This window comes from Staurois parvus, unplaced genomic scaffold (genome assembly GCF_062004578.1).
Source record: "Staurois parvus isolate SC_StPar_1 unplaced genomic scaffold, SC_StPar_1.0 ptg000827l, whole genome shotgun sequence".
Classification (NCBI taxonomy): Eukaryota; Metazoa; Chordata; class Amphibia; order Anura; family Ranidae; genus Staurois; species Staurois parvus.
The window spans coordinates 1,120,678-1,138,496 of NW_028318623.1; the positions used below are offsets into that span (position 1 = coordinate 1,120,678).

A 17,819-nucleotide genomic window follows, 5' to 3' on the forward strand; every position below is an offset into this window, starting at 1 on the left:
GACCCTAATACTGCCAGGCAGATGTGCTAAGTAACTGCAGAAATATAAGACCAGCGCAGGTGGTGCCGTGGTTGGTATTCAAACCAGCGACCCTAGTACTGCCAGGCAGAAGTGCTAAGTAACTGCAGAAAAAAAGAAGACCAAGGCAGGTGGTGCCATGGTTGGGATCCCAACCAACAACCTTAGTACTGCCAGGCAGAAGTGCTAAGTAAGTAACTGCAGAAAAGAGACCAAGGCAGGTGGTGCTGTGGTTGGGATTCAAACTAACAACCCTAGTACTGCCAGGCAGAAGTGCTAAGTAAATAACGGCAGAAAAAGACCAAGGCAGTGATGCTGTGGTTGGGATTCAAACTAATGACCCTAGTACTGCCAGGCGAAAGTGCTAAGTAACTAACTGCAGGAAAAAAGACCAGTGCAGGTGGTGCCGTGGTTGGTATTCAAACCAGCGACCCTAGTACTGCCAGGCAGAAGTGCTAAGTAACTGCAGAAAAAAAGACCAAGGCAGGCGGTGCCGTGGTTGGGATTCAAACTAATGACCCTAGTACTGCCAGGCGGAAGTGCTAAGTAAGTAACTGCAGAAAAAAAGAAGACCAAGGCAGGTGGTGCCATGGTTGGGATCCAAACCAACAACCTTAGTACTGCCAGGCAGAAGTGCTAAGTAAGTAACTGCAGAAAAGAGACCAAGGCAGGTGGTGCTGTGGTTGGGATTCAGACTAACAACCCTAGTACTGCCAGGCAGAAGTGCTAAGTAAATAACGGCAGAAAAAAGACCAAGGCAGTGATGCCGTGGTTGGGATTCAAACCAACGACCCTAGTACTGCCAGGCAGAGGTGCTAAGTAAGTAACTGCAGAAAAAAGTTTGCACTTTTGTGGAAATATTTTTAAGTAATAGTTTTCTTGTTCCCCAGGCCTGGGCTACTGCCAGTGGTAGTTATAACCCCAGCACAGATGTCGCTAACCCAGCGGTATGGAAAAGAAATTTCCGCTCTGCTCTCAATCGAAAGAGTGAGATCCGCATGGTCGAGGATAACAGCTCAGATTCTAGTAACCCACATAAAATCTATCAGTTCATCAGAAGGGACTCTGGTAAGTATAGCTGGAACATTTCCAGAATCTGCCTTGCTCCCTACTGTAAAGTGATATTAACCACTTCATGTTCGGACACTTTCACCCCCTTCCTGCCCAGGCCAATTTTCAGCTTTCAGCGCTATCACACTTTGAATGACAATTGCGCGGTCATGCAACACTGTACCCATATTAATTTTTTAGCATTTTTTTTGAGACAGATAAAACGTTAATTTTGGTGGCATTTATTCACCACTGGGATTTTTATTTTTTTTTTTGCTATATAAATGAAAAAGTCCAAAAGTTTTGAAAAAAAAAAAAAAAGTGTTTTTCTTATAAACTTTTGCAAATAAATAATATTTCTTCATAAATCTTGGCCAAAATGTATTCAGTTATCTTTTTAGTAAAAAAAAAAAAACCCAATTTAGTTTATAACCAAAAATTAACCCTAAAACCCCGCCTCCCGGCTTCTGAAACTCTTAAAGGGCCGGGAGGTGGCGGTGCAAAGGGGTTAAAGGTTTTCTGTAAACATTGCACACCCTCTGGGCACTTTACTAGGTACACCTGTTCAATTGCTGGGTAATACAAACTGCTAATCAGCTAATATCACAGCAACTCAAGGCATCTAGATGTGGTGAAGATGATTTGCTGAGGTTCAAACCGAGCATCAGAATGGGAAAGAAAGGGGATTTAAGTGACTTTGAATGTGGGATGGTTGTTGGTGCCAGACAGGCTGGTCTGCGTATTTCAAAAACTGCTGATCTACTGGGATTTTCACACACAACCATCTCTAGGGTTTACAGAGAATGGTCCAAAAAAGAGAACATATACAGTGAGCAGCAGCTATGCGGAGGAAAATGCCTTGTTGATGTCAGAAGTCGGAGCAGAATGGGCAGACTGCTTGCTGCGACATTCAGATGGTAGGGTCAGAATTTGGCGTAAACAACATGAAAGCATGGATCCATCCTGCCTTGTATCAACAGTTCAGGCTGGTGGTGGTGTCATGGTGTGGTGGATCCATCCTGCCTTGTATCAATGGTTCAGGCTGGTAGTGTTGGTGGTGTAATGGTTTGGTGGATCCATCCTGCCTTGTATCAATGGTTCAGGCTGGTGGTGGTGGTGTCATGGTGTGGTGGATCCATCCTGCCTTGTATCAATGGTTCAGGCTGGTGGTGGTGGTGTCATGGTGTGGTGGATCCATCCTGCCTTGTATCAATGGTTCAGGCTGGTGGTGTCATGGTGTGGTGGATCCATCCTGCCTTGTATCAACAGTTCAGGCTGGTGGTGGTGGTGTCATGGTGTGGTGGATCTATCCTGCCTTGTATCAACAGTTCAGGCTGGTGATGGTGGTGTCATGGTGAGGTGGATCCATCCTGCCTTGTATCAATGGTTCAGGCTGTGGTGGTGGTGTCATGGTGTGGTGGATCCATCCTGCCTTGTATCAATGGTTCAGGCTGTGGTGGTGGTGTCATGGTGTGGGGGAGATTTTCTTGGCACTAGCAAGGTGTACCTAATAAAGTGGCCGGTGAGTGGATATTGATGCCGTATTACATAATTAAACAGGCTACCATTAATTAAATTTGACTGCAATGACTGAAAAATCTAAAATTGTGCTGCAGCAGCAACAGGACAGTTTGATCAGCAAGAATGGTAAAAAAAAATGCACCTCGTGTGCTGATTGGACAATGATGGAGCAGCGGCACACTGCCAAAGTCATATTTCTGTTCAATCTGCTCTGTCCTCCAATCATCGTGCTAGCAGAAAATACCTAAAAAAGTGGCCGGTGAGTGCATATCCTAACTTGCAGATACTCCATATCCTCTTACTAACTGTATTTGGTATATGTACACAATATAAAACAAACACAATAATGGAACCCTTGTCCCATCACAGGTAATATCACCCCTGAAGATTTGTATTGCAGTGACAGTATCAGTCCATCTTCTCAACTACCTCCATTCAATAGCCCAAGAAGCCAGTTCACTGTGGTTAGTAGATCAACATTTGCAGTTAAATATTTTTTTTCCTCTTAATCATGAGGGTTCTTGCACACGGTATTGATATACCCATATGGACGAAAAATATATTTGAAATATATTTTAAAAATATTCTTCCAAAATATATTGACATATATTTGAAATACTAAAATTTTGGCCATATTCAATATATTTAAAAATGTGTTAAAATTACTTTTTTTATATAAAAAAAAAATCTGAAGAATCTATATAAAAATATATATAAAATATTTTCATTTATTTTGTAATACATAAAAAATGCATTTCAACATGCAGTATATATATATATATATATATATATATATATATATATATATATATATATACACACACACACACACACACACACACACACACACACTATATATATATATATATATATATATATATATATATATATATACACACACACACTATATATATACACACACATACACTATATATACACACACACACACACACATACACTATATATATACACATACACTATATATATATATATATATATATATATATATATATATATACATACATATACATACACATATATACATATATACACACACACACACACACACACATATACATATATACACACACACACACATACATATATACACATACACACATATATACACTGTGCAAGAGCCCTTAAAGGAGAACTATGGGCAAAACTTTTTCTTTTTTCATATTGGATATAGTAAGGGAGGGTTATAACCGCTGTCAGTTTATTTTTTGCCATCTGCGTCCCATTGGGGAGATTTCCCTTCACTTTCTGTCCCATAGACACAACTGGAAGTGAAAAGGAGATCCCTGGAAATTAAGGGAATCCCTTGGGGATGCCCCAGGTCCCCATTGGAAAAATTAAAAAAAATAAAGCATGGAGACGTGGGAGTTTGATTTGATAACTCAAAATGAATGAAGTAATGTTTTTGTTCTTGGGTGTTCAGATAAAAGTGTACATCTGCTTTAATCTTTGTGTTTTTGTTTTTTTTTTGTTTTTTTTTACAGGACAGAAATCTTTCACAGGACATAAACCAGATGCAGATTTCTGTCAATGAAGAAGGTAACTTTCTAGTTTGTTATTATCTTTATTACACATAGCGGCACACTGTCTTCATTGTCCCCAGCAGCTCTCAGTCACCGCTTCTGATTGGGAGCCAATGGGACAGACTCCCGATCATGTGACCGCTGGGGGGAGCCAACCACAATGCTAAGAGAAGCCAGCATTAATGCCAACTTAAAGAGCCCCTGGGAGGCAACATCAAAAATGAACCACTTGAGCTCCAGAAGATTTACCCCCCCCCCCCCTTCTTGACCAGGCCATTTTTTGCGATACGGCGCTGCATTACTTTAACTGACAATTGCGCAGCCATACAACGCTGCACATTTATGTCCTTTTTTCCCCACAAATATAGTTTTCTTTTGGTGGTATTTGATCCCCTCTGCATTTTTTACTTGTTGCGCTATAAAAAATTACCAACAATTTTAAAAAAATATATATATTTTTTTTTAATTTTCTGCTATAAAACATTTTCAATAAAAAAAAATTTAAAACATCTAAATTCTGCATAAATTCACGCCAAAATGTATTTTGTTACATATTTTTTGGTAAAAAAAAATCCCAACAAGCGTATATTGATTAGTTTGCACAAAGGTGTAAAAGTAGCATCTATAAATGACGGTATGTATTAGGGGTACTGAATTAAAATTCACGGGGAGAGGTCCAAGTGTCATGTTGGTGCTATGACTCAGATCCTTCACATCACGTCCTCCCGTGCACATCTCACGTCTTCCCCTCCCCCCCTTTTATATCACAGACCACCCCATCACAGAACCCCTACCCCCATCACAGACTGCTCCATCACAGCCCGCCTTCATCACAGACCCACCTCATCACAGACCCACCTCATCACAGACCCACCTCATCACAGACCCACCTCAATGAAAGGGAAAGACCTGTTGCACCTCTCCACACTCCCTTTCCTTGAGGATAATAGTGGCATCGGCGGGTGGGCGAGTCAGCGGCGGGGTGGGGGGGGGGGGGTGGTTGGGGGAGGACATTCAGGCAACTATTTGGTGAGGCTGCGGTCCGGAAAGGAATGTTTCTGGGTTTCTGGGTCCGGATCACGGTCCGCCATTTAGTGATGCCTGGTTTATATACTGGAATTTGTTTTTGTTATACTAGTAATGACGTTGATCAGCGACTCATAGCTGGATTGCAATATTGCGGCAGACATTTTCACACTAACTGACACTTTTTGGGAGCCACTGACACTAATACAGTGATCAGTGCTAAAAAATATGCACTGATCATAGTTACATAGTTAGTCTGGCTGAAAAAAAGACTCAAATCCATCCAGTTCAACCATTAAAACTAAATGTACTAATGACACTGATTGGGAAGGGGTTAACATCTGAGGCAAAGGGTTTAGTGTGTGCAGCAATGTAATTTAAGTGTGTGTAGCAATGTGATTTGTGTACACTAGGTGGCGCTGGTACTATGGGAAGTGAAAGATCGTGTTCCCAGCTTCACAGGGACACACGATCGATCACTCCCCACTTGTCAGAACAGAGCTCTGCCTTGTTTACATAGGCAAAGCTCTGTTTTTTTTTCCCTGCTGGACAATCGGCAGGTGCTGGTGAACATCCTTTTGCCAGTACTCGCAGATCGGCTTCTGCTGTGATTGTTCACAGCAGAAGCGAGCCGCTGGCTGTGCGCACGCGCCCCTTATGGCGGAAGTGCAAAATTACATTTATATATAGGCACGTGAGTTTTGCACAGGAGAGGCGTTCTGTAGCAGTAAAACTGCTATAGGGTGATCCTAAAGTGATTAATCAGTTTACAATTGGTGAAATGACCAAATATTTACAACATCGCAAGGACACCAAGGAATAAATCGTACCACCATACCATTAGATTTACTATGTAGCAATCCTTTTTGGAGTAGTAACGGTCATTCAATAAGATGTATAGAATTGTCTCAGACAGTTTGTAGTGCTTTATAGGAGCCAATCACATTCTATTTTTTTTATATAGGAGAATGAAAGGCTTTTGATTTGCATCTCCAGTGCAGCGTAGACATGAAATCATTCTCTCACACTCTCTGAATTTCCTGCTCCCTTCTAGACTTGTATCTCGATCCTGAAAATCTGCCAAGCTCGGTGCCAACATCGTCTCACAACTGGTATAACAACATCTCCTCCCCGGATGTGTTTGTAGCTGCAGCTAGCCCAGTCGTCCCTGATATTTCTCCGTATGCACCATGCCAAGATAATACCGGTAAGCAGGGCGTTTTTCAGCAGGAATCCAGTTCTGGCACCTGGAGCACTTAATGTATGTATTGGTAAGGGGTGTTGGGAGGCATATTGAATTTGGCTGTTGGGGGATCTATTGTCACTGGAGGGGATCTGTTTTTATATGGTGGTATATTGTTGCTGGTGGGGAATCTATTGTTGCTGGAGGGGATCTACTGCTGAGGGAGTGGTCTATTGTTGCTAGCTGCTGGAGAGCACCGGGCAAGGTTTGCAGGAAACAAGCCCTCATCTACATGGAGACAAGGGGTGCTTTGAGGTTTGGGGGGGGGGGGATGATGTGGACTGGTATGGTATGGTGGGGTGGGGGGTACTTTCTCGCCCCTCCCCCTTTCCTGACCTGCCAGGCTACATGCTCAGATAAAGGTCTGGTATGAATTTGGGGGGGGGAACCCACGCCATATTTTCAAAATATTGGCGTGGGGTTCCCCCTCTCCAACTACGAGACCCTCCCCCCATCAGTGTCTTCTCCAACTGCAATACCCCCCCCCATCAGTGTTCTCTCCAACTACGAGACCCTCCCCATCAGTGTTCTCTCCAACTACGAGACCCTCCCCATCAGTGTTCTCTCCAACTACGAGACCCTCCCCATCAGTGTTCTCTCCAACTACGAGACCCTCCCCATCAGTGTTCTCTCCAACTACGAGACCCTCCCCATCAGTGTTCTCTCCAACTACGAGACCCTCCCCATCAGTGTTCTCTCCAACTACGAGACCCCCATCAGTGTTCTCTTCAACTACGAGACCCCCATCAGTGTTCTCTCCAACTACGAGACCCCCATCAGTGTTCTCTTCAACTACGAGACCCCCATCAGTGTTCTCTCCAACTACGAGACCCCCATCAGTGTTCTCTCCAACTACGAGACCCCCATCAGTGTTCTCTTCAACTACGAGACCCCCATCAGTGTTCTCTCCAACTACGAGACCCCCATCAGTGTTCTCTTCAACTACGAGACCCCCATCAGTGTTCTCTCCAACTACGAGACCCCCATCAGTGTTCTCTCCAACTACGAGACCCCCATCAGTGTTCTCTTCAACTACGAGACCCCCATCAGTGTTCTCTTCAACTACGAGACCCCATCAGTATTCTCTCCAACTACAAGACCGCCTCCATCAGTGTTCTCTCCAACTACGAGACCGCCCCCACATCAGTGTCCTCTCCAACTACAAGACCATGCCAGACCCGAAGAGTTTTTAAAAAGAAACTGTTAATTCCGCCAATTATTTTTTTACATTCAGCTATCATTGAGGAACTCCACTGACAGCACATCAGTCGTGGTGGTTGAAGACGTGGCGGCTGCCCGTTCTCAACAACCATGATATTTACTGGTTGCTGAGGATGCTGGCAGCTGCCGGCTCCTTAACAACCAGCTAAAATCAAACACTCCTTAATGATGGCATGCCTGGACCACTACTGATTTAGCGCATCCATTTATTATTTTTAATTTCCTTTAGTGAATTGATTTTAATGCCGTTCTATGCAGTGTTTACCAAGTATTTTTGAGGTGAATACCGCAAGAAGGGATAGTGAATTGCCATTTTCAGCATTGCATGTGATACAGTTGTGACCAAAATTATTCAACCCCCAATGCTGTAAAGGGGTTTAGGGACTATAGTGTACATTTGGAATTGTATTCAGAATCAAATCCTACAAGGACGTTGTAACTACCCAAATGCAACTAAAATGACATCAATTGTTTATGTAATACAGTAGTAAATGGTTCTTATGTGGTTTCTTCATTGCCACAATTATTCAACCCCTTAAAGACTACCACTCTGAAGAACAGAGGTTCATACAGGTGCTTTCCATCAGGTATTGAAAACACCTGTGGATGTCACCGAGCAGCAATCAAGCATAATAAGCACCAATTAGGCAGCTTTAAAATGACTGTGATACTCAGCTCCTTCTAGACATTTACTGGTGTGGTTACAAACATGGTGAAGGCAAGAGAATGGTCCAGGAAGACAAGAGAAGAGGTGATTTCTCTTCACAGGAAGGGCAATGGCTATAAGAAGATTGCAAAGATGTTAAACATACCAAGAGACACCTTAGGAAGCATCATTCGCAAATTCAAGGCAAAGGGCACTGTTGAAACGCTACCTGGTCGTGGCAGAAAGAAGATGCTGACTTCGACTGCTGTGCGCTACCTGAAGCGTAGAGTGGAGAGAAGTCCCCGTGTGACTGCTGAGGAACTGAGAAAAGATTTGTCAGATGTGGGTACAGAAGTTTCAGCCCAGACAATAAGACGCACACTGCGTAATGAAGGCCTCCGTGCCAGAACTCCCAGGCGTACCCCCTTGCTGTCTCCAAAGAATAAGAAGAGTCGACTGCAGTATGCCAAAAGCCATGTGGACAAACCACAAAAGTTGTGGGATAGTGTTCTGTGGACTGATGAAACAAAATTAGAACTGTTTGGGCCCATGGATCAACGCTATGTTTGGAGGAGGAAGAACAAGGCCTATGATGAAAAGAACACCTTGCCTACTGTGAAGCATGGTGGAGGGTCAATCATGCTTTGGGGCTGTTTTGCTTCTGCAGGTACAGGGAAGCTTCAGCGTGTGCAAGGTACCATGAATTCTCTTCAGTACCAGGAGATATTGGATGGAAACGTGATGCAGTCCGTCACACACCTGAGGCTTGGGAGACGTTGGACCTTTCAACAGGACAATGATCCCAAGCATACCTCCAAGTCCACTAGAGCATGGTTGCAGAGGAAAGGCTGGAACATTTTGGAGTGGCCATCGCAGTCACCAGACTTAAATCCGATTGAGAACCTCTGGTGGGACTTAAAGAAAGCAGTTGCAGTGCGCAAGCCTAAGAATGTGACTGAACTGGAGGCCTTTGCCCATGAAGAATGGGCGAAGATACCCGTAGATCGCTGCAAGACACTTGTGTCAAGCTATGCTTCACGTTTAAAAGCTGTTATAACTGTAAAAGGATGCTGTACTAAGTACTAAGATTGAATGTCACTTGGGGGTTGAATAAAACTGATAATGCTGTGAGCACAGAAAAGACATTTGTGGTTATTTCATTATAACTGTTATGTTATATTTGTCTGACCTACAAGTGCCTCTTTAATGTAAATGTAAGCAAGATGACTGAATGATCAAAAGCAATGTCAAACTGGCCAAAACACTCAATTTCAGTGGGGGTTGAATAATTTTGGTCACAACTGTATTTGGGAAAATGTGTCTGATCATCTAAATACCGCATGCGATCTGCTTTAATAAATGGAACCCACTGTGAATACTGTGATTCCTATTATCAGCAAGCTTCTGATAAAGCTAATTGCATGGTTATCATAATGGCCTTTTTGGTTCAATCCAGAAGATCTGATGACATGGGAGAATTGCCCTCCCTATACCTCTGATGTCTAGAAGTATTCTCTTCTTGCTGCACCATCTGCTCGGATCTACTGCAGCTCTTCTGCTCCTCTCTGGACACATTCTATTACATGGCACATGCAGCAGGGTGATGACAGCAGGCAATAGAACAAATAGCTTATACTTACAGACATCAGTGGTATGGATGGATCCTTACAGAATTTATTCTTGCTGTCTTTGGGGTACTTACATTATATTGCCGGCAGTATTGGGCTGCCTTCCTTTACACACACATGAAGTTTAATGGCACCCCAGTCTTAGTCTGTAGGGTTCAATATTGGGTTGGCCCCACCCTTTGCAGCTATAACAGCTTCAACTCTTCTGGGAAGGCCATCCATAAGGTTTAGGAGGGTGTCTATGGGAAGGTTGGACCATTCTTCCAGAAGCACATTTGTCAGGTCAGGCACTGATGTCGGGGGAGGAGGCCTGGCTCACAGTCTCCGCTCTAATTCATCCCAAAGGTGTTCTATCGGGTTGAGGTCAGGACTCTACACAGGACAGTCAAGTTCCTCCACCCCAAACTCGCTCATCCATGTCTTTATGGACCTTGCTTTGTGCACTGGTGCGCAGTCATGTTGGAACAGGAAGGGGCCATCTCCAAACTCTTCCCACAACGTTGGGAGCATGAAATTGTCCAAAACGTCTTGGTATGCTGACGCCTTAAGAGTTCCCTTCACTGAAACTAAGGGGGGCCAAGCCCAACCCCTGAAAAACAACCCCCTTCACCATAATCCCCCTCCACCAAACTTTACATTTGGCACAATGCAGTCAGGCAAGTACCGTTCTCCTGGCAACCACCAAACCCAGATACGTCCATCAGATTGCCAGACAGAGAAGTGTGATTCGTTACTCCAGAGAACATGTCTCCACTGCTCTAGAGTCCAGTGGCAGCGTGCTTTACACCACGGCATCTGATGCTTTGCATTGCACTTGGTGATGTAAGACTTGGATGCAGCTGCTCAGCCATGGAAACCCATTCCATGAAGCTCTCTACGCACTGTTATGCTAATCTGAAGGCCATACGAGATTTGGAGGTCTTTAGCTATTGACTCTGCAGACAGTTGGTGACTTCTGCACTCTGTGCGCTTCAGCATGCGCTGACCCCGCCCTGTCATGTGACGTGGCCTACCACTTGATGGCTGAGTTGCTGTTGTTCCCAGTGGCTTCCACTTTGTTATAATCCTACTAACAGTTGAGCGTGGAATATTTAGTAGCCAGGAAATGTCACGGATGGACTTATTGCACAGGTGACAACCTATCACGGGACCACGCTTGGAGTCACTGAGCTCCTGAGAGCGACCCATTCTTTCACAAATGTTTGTAGAAGCCGTTTGCATGCCTAGGGGATGATTTATACACCTGTGGCCATGGAGGTAATTGGAACACCTGAATCACATGATTTGGAGGGCTGGCCCAATACTTTTGGGAATATAGTGTATGTTATTCATTCATCCAATCCAATTGAATCTCTGTAACCAGGGGCGGACTGACAACTCATGGGGCCCCCGGGCAATAGGGGATCATGGGTCAGGGAGGGGATTGGAACAACTAAATCCAATGATTTGGAGGGCAGGGACAATACAGTGTACATTCAGAACTTCCTAAGCAGTGGGGTGGCCTTGTACACTACAAAGCCATGGAAGCCATGGATATGAGAGAGGTAGCACTACAGATGCAAAAATTATAATCAATTCAAATGATAAAGGTTTAAGAATTTTAAAACATTGTTTTTAAATTGTACCTTGAGTGATTCTATGTGCATTTCCTGTTTACAGAACAGGTTCAGGGTACGTCACAAGAGGCTGTCAATGGCACCCAACAACTGCTCGACCAGTTTTTCCCTAACAACACATTTGGTAAGAATGAAATCCACATGTCTTTTAAACGCATTATAAAACTTCGGACCTGCACCATGTGTTCTTCACCTGCATTGAACATGTAGTTTCATGGTGTCATTTGTTGGTCTAGTAGAGTAAATCTTCACATGCTTGTGTCAGAAGTTTCTGTTTGTGCTCAAACACTAGCCATGTGGCATGGCACTGCACAGGTTAAAGCATGACCTCTGTCTGCAGTCTAAGAACTGACACTTTCCATGACGAAACTATATATCCCACAGTCCCTGATGTAGCAGCTCCACCCACTGCATTCTAGAAACTTCTCCAGCTTCTAGAGCAGGGGGAGGTATCAGGGAACTGACCTGTAGGGCCCTCATCCCTAACCCAGAGTAACCTGGCTGCCTCATTCCAGGCTAACGCATCCCAGGCTGCTGTTCAGCCTCTACCCGGAAAAAACTAGCCAACTAGAGGGGTGCTACACTGAGTTTCTTGGTCTAGTGTTCTGCAGGTGAGCGCTAATCTGTAATTAGATCTGACACAGACACAAGCAGGCAGAGCAATGAACAGAAGAGATATGTTTCATCTTATTGGCACTTCCACATTTGTGATGCAACACAGAGGGAATGGCAAGGTATGGACTGGACGTTGTGACCCAGAACAAGAATTTTCCTGCCCCTTTAGCCAATAAGGGCAAGTTAAGTGAATGAATGCATGGACATAGGGGAATCAAATCAGCCATGACACTGCAAACTGCAGACACAACATGTGAGCCCATCAGGTAAGGCAAAAAAACAATACAAGGAATATAACTACACTAATATCTAGTTAAACCAATGAAAATGTGAAAGTGTACAATGCCTTAAAGGGCCAATTCACAGCAGAACTCAGTGTGGGAAATTCATGCTTTGTGCACATTTCTCGCACCATGTTTAAATGCACTGCCCCTACAATCTTCAAAGTGTTACAAAACCCACAACAGTACAATCAGTCTGTATATACAGTAAAGCATGCTTGTTATACTCATTGTGGAACCCAAGTGGTTAATCCTCTGCATTTTGTAAAAAGGCCGTTTGATCCTGTCTTCTCTGATCATCCCCCTCTTCCAGTGCTCCCCTCTTATCTCCTGATAAGATATATGGTATGGAGTCACTCTGCACATGTTCAGTTTGGTGTGTATTGCTAGAGAGGTTTTTTTTTTTTTCTTGAGAGAGTGCATGTAATCAGCTCAGGGCCAATGAGCACTGTCCAGATAGAAGTCTGGGGTTCTGCATTCTCCTACAAGTTTTTACCAGTGCTCGGCTGGACACGGATAGAAGTCACAAGACTGCTGTTGAGAAAAGGTATTTAGCAGTTTAGATTTACTAAAATAATTGCATTTCCATGTTCTGTGTACTATGCGAGATCAGATATAGTGAATGCCGGGTCCGGGGAGAGCGGATACAGTGAATGCAGGGTCCGGGGAGAGCGGATACAGTGAATGCAGGGTCCGGGGAGAGCGGATACAGTGAATGCAGGGTCCGGGGAGAGCGGATACAGTGAATGCAGGGTCCGGGGAGAGCGGATACAGTGAATGCAGGGTCCGGGGAGAGCGGATACAGTGAATGCAGGGTCCGGGGAGAGCGGATACAGTGAATGCAGGGTCCGGGGAGAGCGGATACAGTGAATGCAGGGTCCGGGGAGAGCGGATACAGTGAATGCAGGGTCCGGGGAGAGCGGATACAGTGAATGCAGGGTCCGGGGAGAGCGGATACAGTGAATGCCGGGTCCGGGGAGAGCGGATACAGTGAATGCAGGGTCCGGGGAGACCGGATATAGTGAATGCAGGGTCCGGGGAGAGCGGATATAGTGAATGCAGGATCCGGGGAGAGCGGATACAGTGAATGCAGGGTCCGGGGAGAGCGGATACAGTGAATGCAGGGTCCGGGGAGAGCGGATACAGTGAATGCAGGGTCCGGGGAGAGCGGATATAGTGAATGCAGGGTCCGGGGAGAGCGGATATAGTGAATGCAGGGTCCGGGGAGACCGGATATAGTGAATGCAGGGTCCGGGGAGAGCGGATATAGTGAATGCAGGGTCTGGGGAGACCGGATATAGTGAATGCCGGGTCCGGGGAGACCAGATATAGTGAATGCCGGGTCCGGGGAGACCGGATATAGTGAATGCAGGGTCCGGGGAGACCGGATATAGTGAATGCAGGGTCCGGGGAGACCGGATATAGTGAATGCAGGGTCCGGGGAGACCGGATATAGTGAATGCAGGGTCCGGGGAGACCGGATATAGTGAATGCAGGGTGTATTCACACCTATGAGATCCAATTCTGCACATCGCACCTCGTTTTGTGGACCGATTTTGGGGTGTTCACTTAACATACACACCCGCAGCGGTTCGCATGAACGGGGTGCGATTCTGATGCGGTGTGGAATTTGCACAGAAACCGCTGTGAATTCCGCACTACATCAGTGTGAACCCGGGCTTAATATTGTTAAAGGATAAATCCATGTTCAAAGTGTCCTAATCCTCTTTGCTCTTTCCATCATCCTAAAGTATCCCACCCTCCCCCTCCAGATACATACTTACCTCCATGGTGCAGAACTACCACAATGATCAGATCCTGCAGGGAAAATCCTCTTTGCGCTGGCCGTACTACCCAGTCGACCCCCATGGACTTTCATGGCATGTCTCCCCGTGGGATAAGCCCATTTATCCTTTTAAATCTACATTTGCTTTTCTATTTTTCTACATTTGTGATGGCATTTCACTTTTTTGCTTGCTTGTGATATATACAGATTATTGACTTATTTATATGCTGCAGAAATAAATCCGTAATGCCTGTTAGCCATGCTAACGGCTGGAGGGATTTGTCTTTTTCATATTCCTAAGATTGAACAGATAGACTGTAAAAGTAGGTTGTTATTTTGTCAGCGAATACACAATAAAAACACATCGAGCGGAATGACAAAATATCTGTGAAAGAGCCCAAAATTACCATATGGTCCAAGAGATTAAAGGAAATGACAGATTAACATGTTACGGTTTAATAAAAATCCAAACTAAGTCGTAAAGGGGTTGCTGGTAAACATGCTTAGCCTGCATTCTTGATTTTCCCGTAAACTGTCCTCATTTTCAATTTAATTTGTTTTCAGTTCCTTTCGTTTTTTGTTTTTTCCGTGTTTCCTGTCCTTTATTGCTCTTTTAGGTTTTTAAGGGCTCTTTTAAAGGAGGGTGAGATTGGGGACCCGCACTGGCATGTTAGATTGGAACACAGCAGCTATGTCCATGCAGCCGTGTGTTCCAATAGACAACACCAGGATGCTAGCATGGGGATGCATGCAACACCTGTGTATCCCTATGCCAGACAGCTCTGCTTGGGACCAGGGGCGGACTGACCATTTGGAAACTCGGGCACTGCCCGAGGGCCCGGGGTCAGTAGGGGGCCCCATGAGATGCCCCTGGTACCTTTTTCATAGGCTTTTTTGAGTTTGGTCAAGGACACAGGGGCCCCATGATCCCCTATTGCCCGGAGGCCCCATGAGTTGTCAGTCCGCCCCTGCTTGGGGCACGCATCCAACCAGCTCGTGTGAACAAGACCTTGGCCTTGTAAAACAACCCTTTGAGTTTGACCACACTGGGATGCATACCCATCACATGACCTCTGTTCTCATATGCATAAGAGGCTTGGAGAGGTGGGGATGGAGAAACAGCAGAATACCGATCTTCCCAGTGAATGGCTGTGCATGGCGGTGTGTCAGCACAAGTTTTGCCCCTTGAAGGACAGACTGTTCTCCCAGCACATCCAGAAAACTGACCCCACTGGGATAGATACCTATCACATGACCTCTGTGCTCATTTGCATAAGAGGCTTGGAGAGGTGGGGGATGGAGAAACAGCAGAATACCGATCTTCCCAGTGAATGGCTGTGCATGGCAGTGTGTCAGCACAAGTTTTGGCCCTTGAAGGACAGACAGACTGTTCTCCCAGTGCATCCAGAAAACTGACCCCACTGGGATAGATACCTATCACATGACCTCTGTTGTCATTTTCAGAAGAGGCTTGAAGAGGTGGGGATGGAGAAATAGCAGAATACCAATCTTCCCAGTGAATGGCAGTGAGTCAGCACAACTTTTGACCCTTGGAGGACAGACTGATCTCCCAGAGCATCCAGAAAACTGACATCACTGGGATGGATACCGGTCACCTGACCTCTGTTGTCATTTGCAAGAGAGGCAGGGATGGGGAAATAGCAGAATACCAATCTTCCCAGTGAATGGCGTTGAGTCAGCACAAGTTTTGGCCCTTGCAGGACAGACTGTTCTCCCGGAGCATCCAGAAAACTGACCCCACTGGGATGGATATCTATCACATGACCTCTGTTGTCATTTGCAGAAGAGGCTTGGAGAGGTGGGGATGGAGAAATAGCAGAATACCAATCTTCCCAGTGAATGGCGTTGAGTCAGCACAACTTTTGACCCTTGGAGGACAGACTGTTCTCCCAGAGCATCTAGAAAACGGACCCCACTGGGATGAATACCTATCACATGACCAGGGGCGGACTGACAACTCATGGGGCCCCCGGGCAATAGGGGGATCATGGGGCCCCTGTGTGCTCACCCACACTCAAACCACACCCAAAAAAGCCTATGAAAGGTACCAGGGGCATCTCATGGGTCCCCCAGGCATTAGGGGGTCATGGGGGCCCGTGTCCTCACCCACAATCAAACCACACCCAAAAAAGCCTATGAAAGGTACTAGGGGCATCTCATGGGGCCCCCTATTGACCCCGGGCCCTCGGGCAGTGCCCGAGTACCTAAATGGTCAGTCCGCCCCTGCACATGACCCTCTGTTGTCATTTGCAGAAGAGGCTTGGAGAGGTGGGGATGGAGAAATAGCATAATACCGATCTTCCCAATGAATGGTTGTGCAGGGCGGTGTGTCAGCATAAGTCTTGGCCATGGGAGGGCAGGCAGGCTGTTCTCCCAGCACAGCCAGAAAACTGACCACACTGGGATGAATGTGCTTCTATGCCTAGCGTGGTCAGTTTGAAATAGGAAAGCAGGGGGACTGGCTGGAACACCAGGGATTCCACACAAAGGAAGCAATACAAATACATGTCATTGCTGCACCTTATGACTAGTGATCTGATTACCAGTAGGGGAATGCAGGAAGTGCAGACTGGAAGAAGAAGAATGAAGAGCATTACATTTCAGCATTCTCTCCGTCAAGGAAAACCGTAAGCAGCACAGAAATTACATCACCAAATCTCACTCTAAATCTCGTGAGACTAGCAGCCAGAGGAGCAGTGCCTTAGATGATCTCACACAGCAGATACACAGCTATGGGGCTGTAGGCACAGGAGTGCTTAGGCACCCTCACACACCAGGAAGTGCACTGCTATTTTTTAGGATGAAACCCAGGCAGTAAGATAGATGTTTCTGGGCATTGCCTATATATACACTAGATATCCCCTATAGAAGAGCAAATCTTTAGTTTTTCAGTTGCTGCCCACTTAAAAACCTAATAAACATGCGGCCAAAGTAGTATTAAACCCTCTATTTTTGTTAGCTTAACACATTGGACACAATAAAATAAATGGTAAACTATTTGTTAAAATTCTTATCCCAGCACTTACAGTTCACAACTTTCAATGGTGCTGGCTCTGGCTCTCTTAGTCCGGCTTCCCAGAACCCGAACGTCCGATCTCCATAGGAAAGAGCTAACCGTGGACAGTGCAGTCTCCAGTCACTCTGTTAGCTTAGAGAAAGGAGCAGGAGGAATAGAGAGGAGCAGGGGAGTGCCTTGCCATCCTTGGCTATGGGTTGTGTGTTTCTACTGATGCACACAGCGTAGGGAGACACAGCTCTGCATGTAAGGGTGACTCCATAGGATGTTGAAGAAAAGGGGGCCACCCTGAAATAGGAAACCTGGGGCAGTGGTCATGGCATCAGCTTAACCTCTTGCCATCCACCTACTGTTTATAAACGGCAGGGCGGTGGCACTCCAGGGGCGGGTTGCCGTTCATAAACAGCACCCTCCTTTTCTATCTGTGCGTGCTCCTTGGGAGCGCGCAGCACCGCGATCCAGTGCCCGCTGTGTCCTACGGACACAGTGAAACACCGATCGTCGGACGGGACCTCTGTACGAGGTCCCGATCATGTGATAACTGATTGGCCAATCAGTGATCACATGCAAAGTAGTAAGCAAGATGTCAC

General features: G+C 45.6%; 1 protein-coding gene across 1 annotated transcript in view; it reads left to right on the plus strand.

Annotated features, from left to right (window-relative positions):
• The window catches only part of LOC149443842 (interferon regulatory factor 3-like), a 40,137-nt gene that overhangs the window by 11,971 nt on the left and 10,347 nt on the right, over positions 1 to 17,819 (plus strand). The window contains exons 3-7 of the mRNA XM_089655164.1: positions 909 to 1,086; positions 2,959 to 3,053; positions 4,092 to 4,146; positions 6,211 to 6,363; positions 11,554 to 11,634. Coding sequence (XP_089511290.1) covers positions 909 to 1,086; positions 2,959 to 3,053; positions 4,092 to 4,146; positions 6,211 to 6,363; positions 11,554 to 11,634 — 562 coding nt within the window. The remainder of the gene's footprint in view (positions 1 to 908; positions 1,087 to 2,958; positions 3,054 to 4,091; positions 4,147 to 6,210; positions 6,364 to 11,553; positions 11,635 to 17,819) is intronic.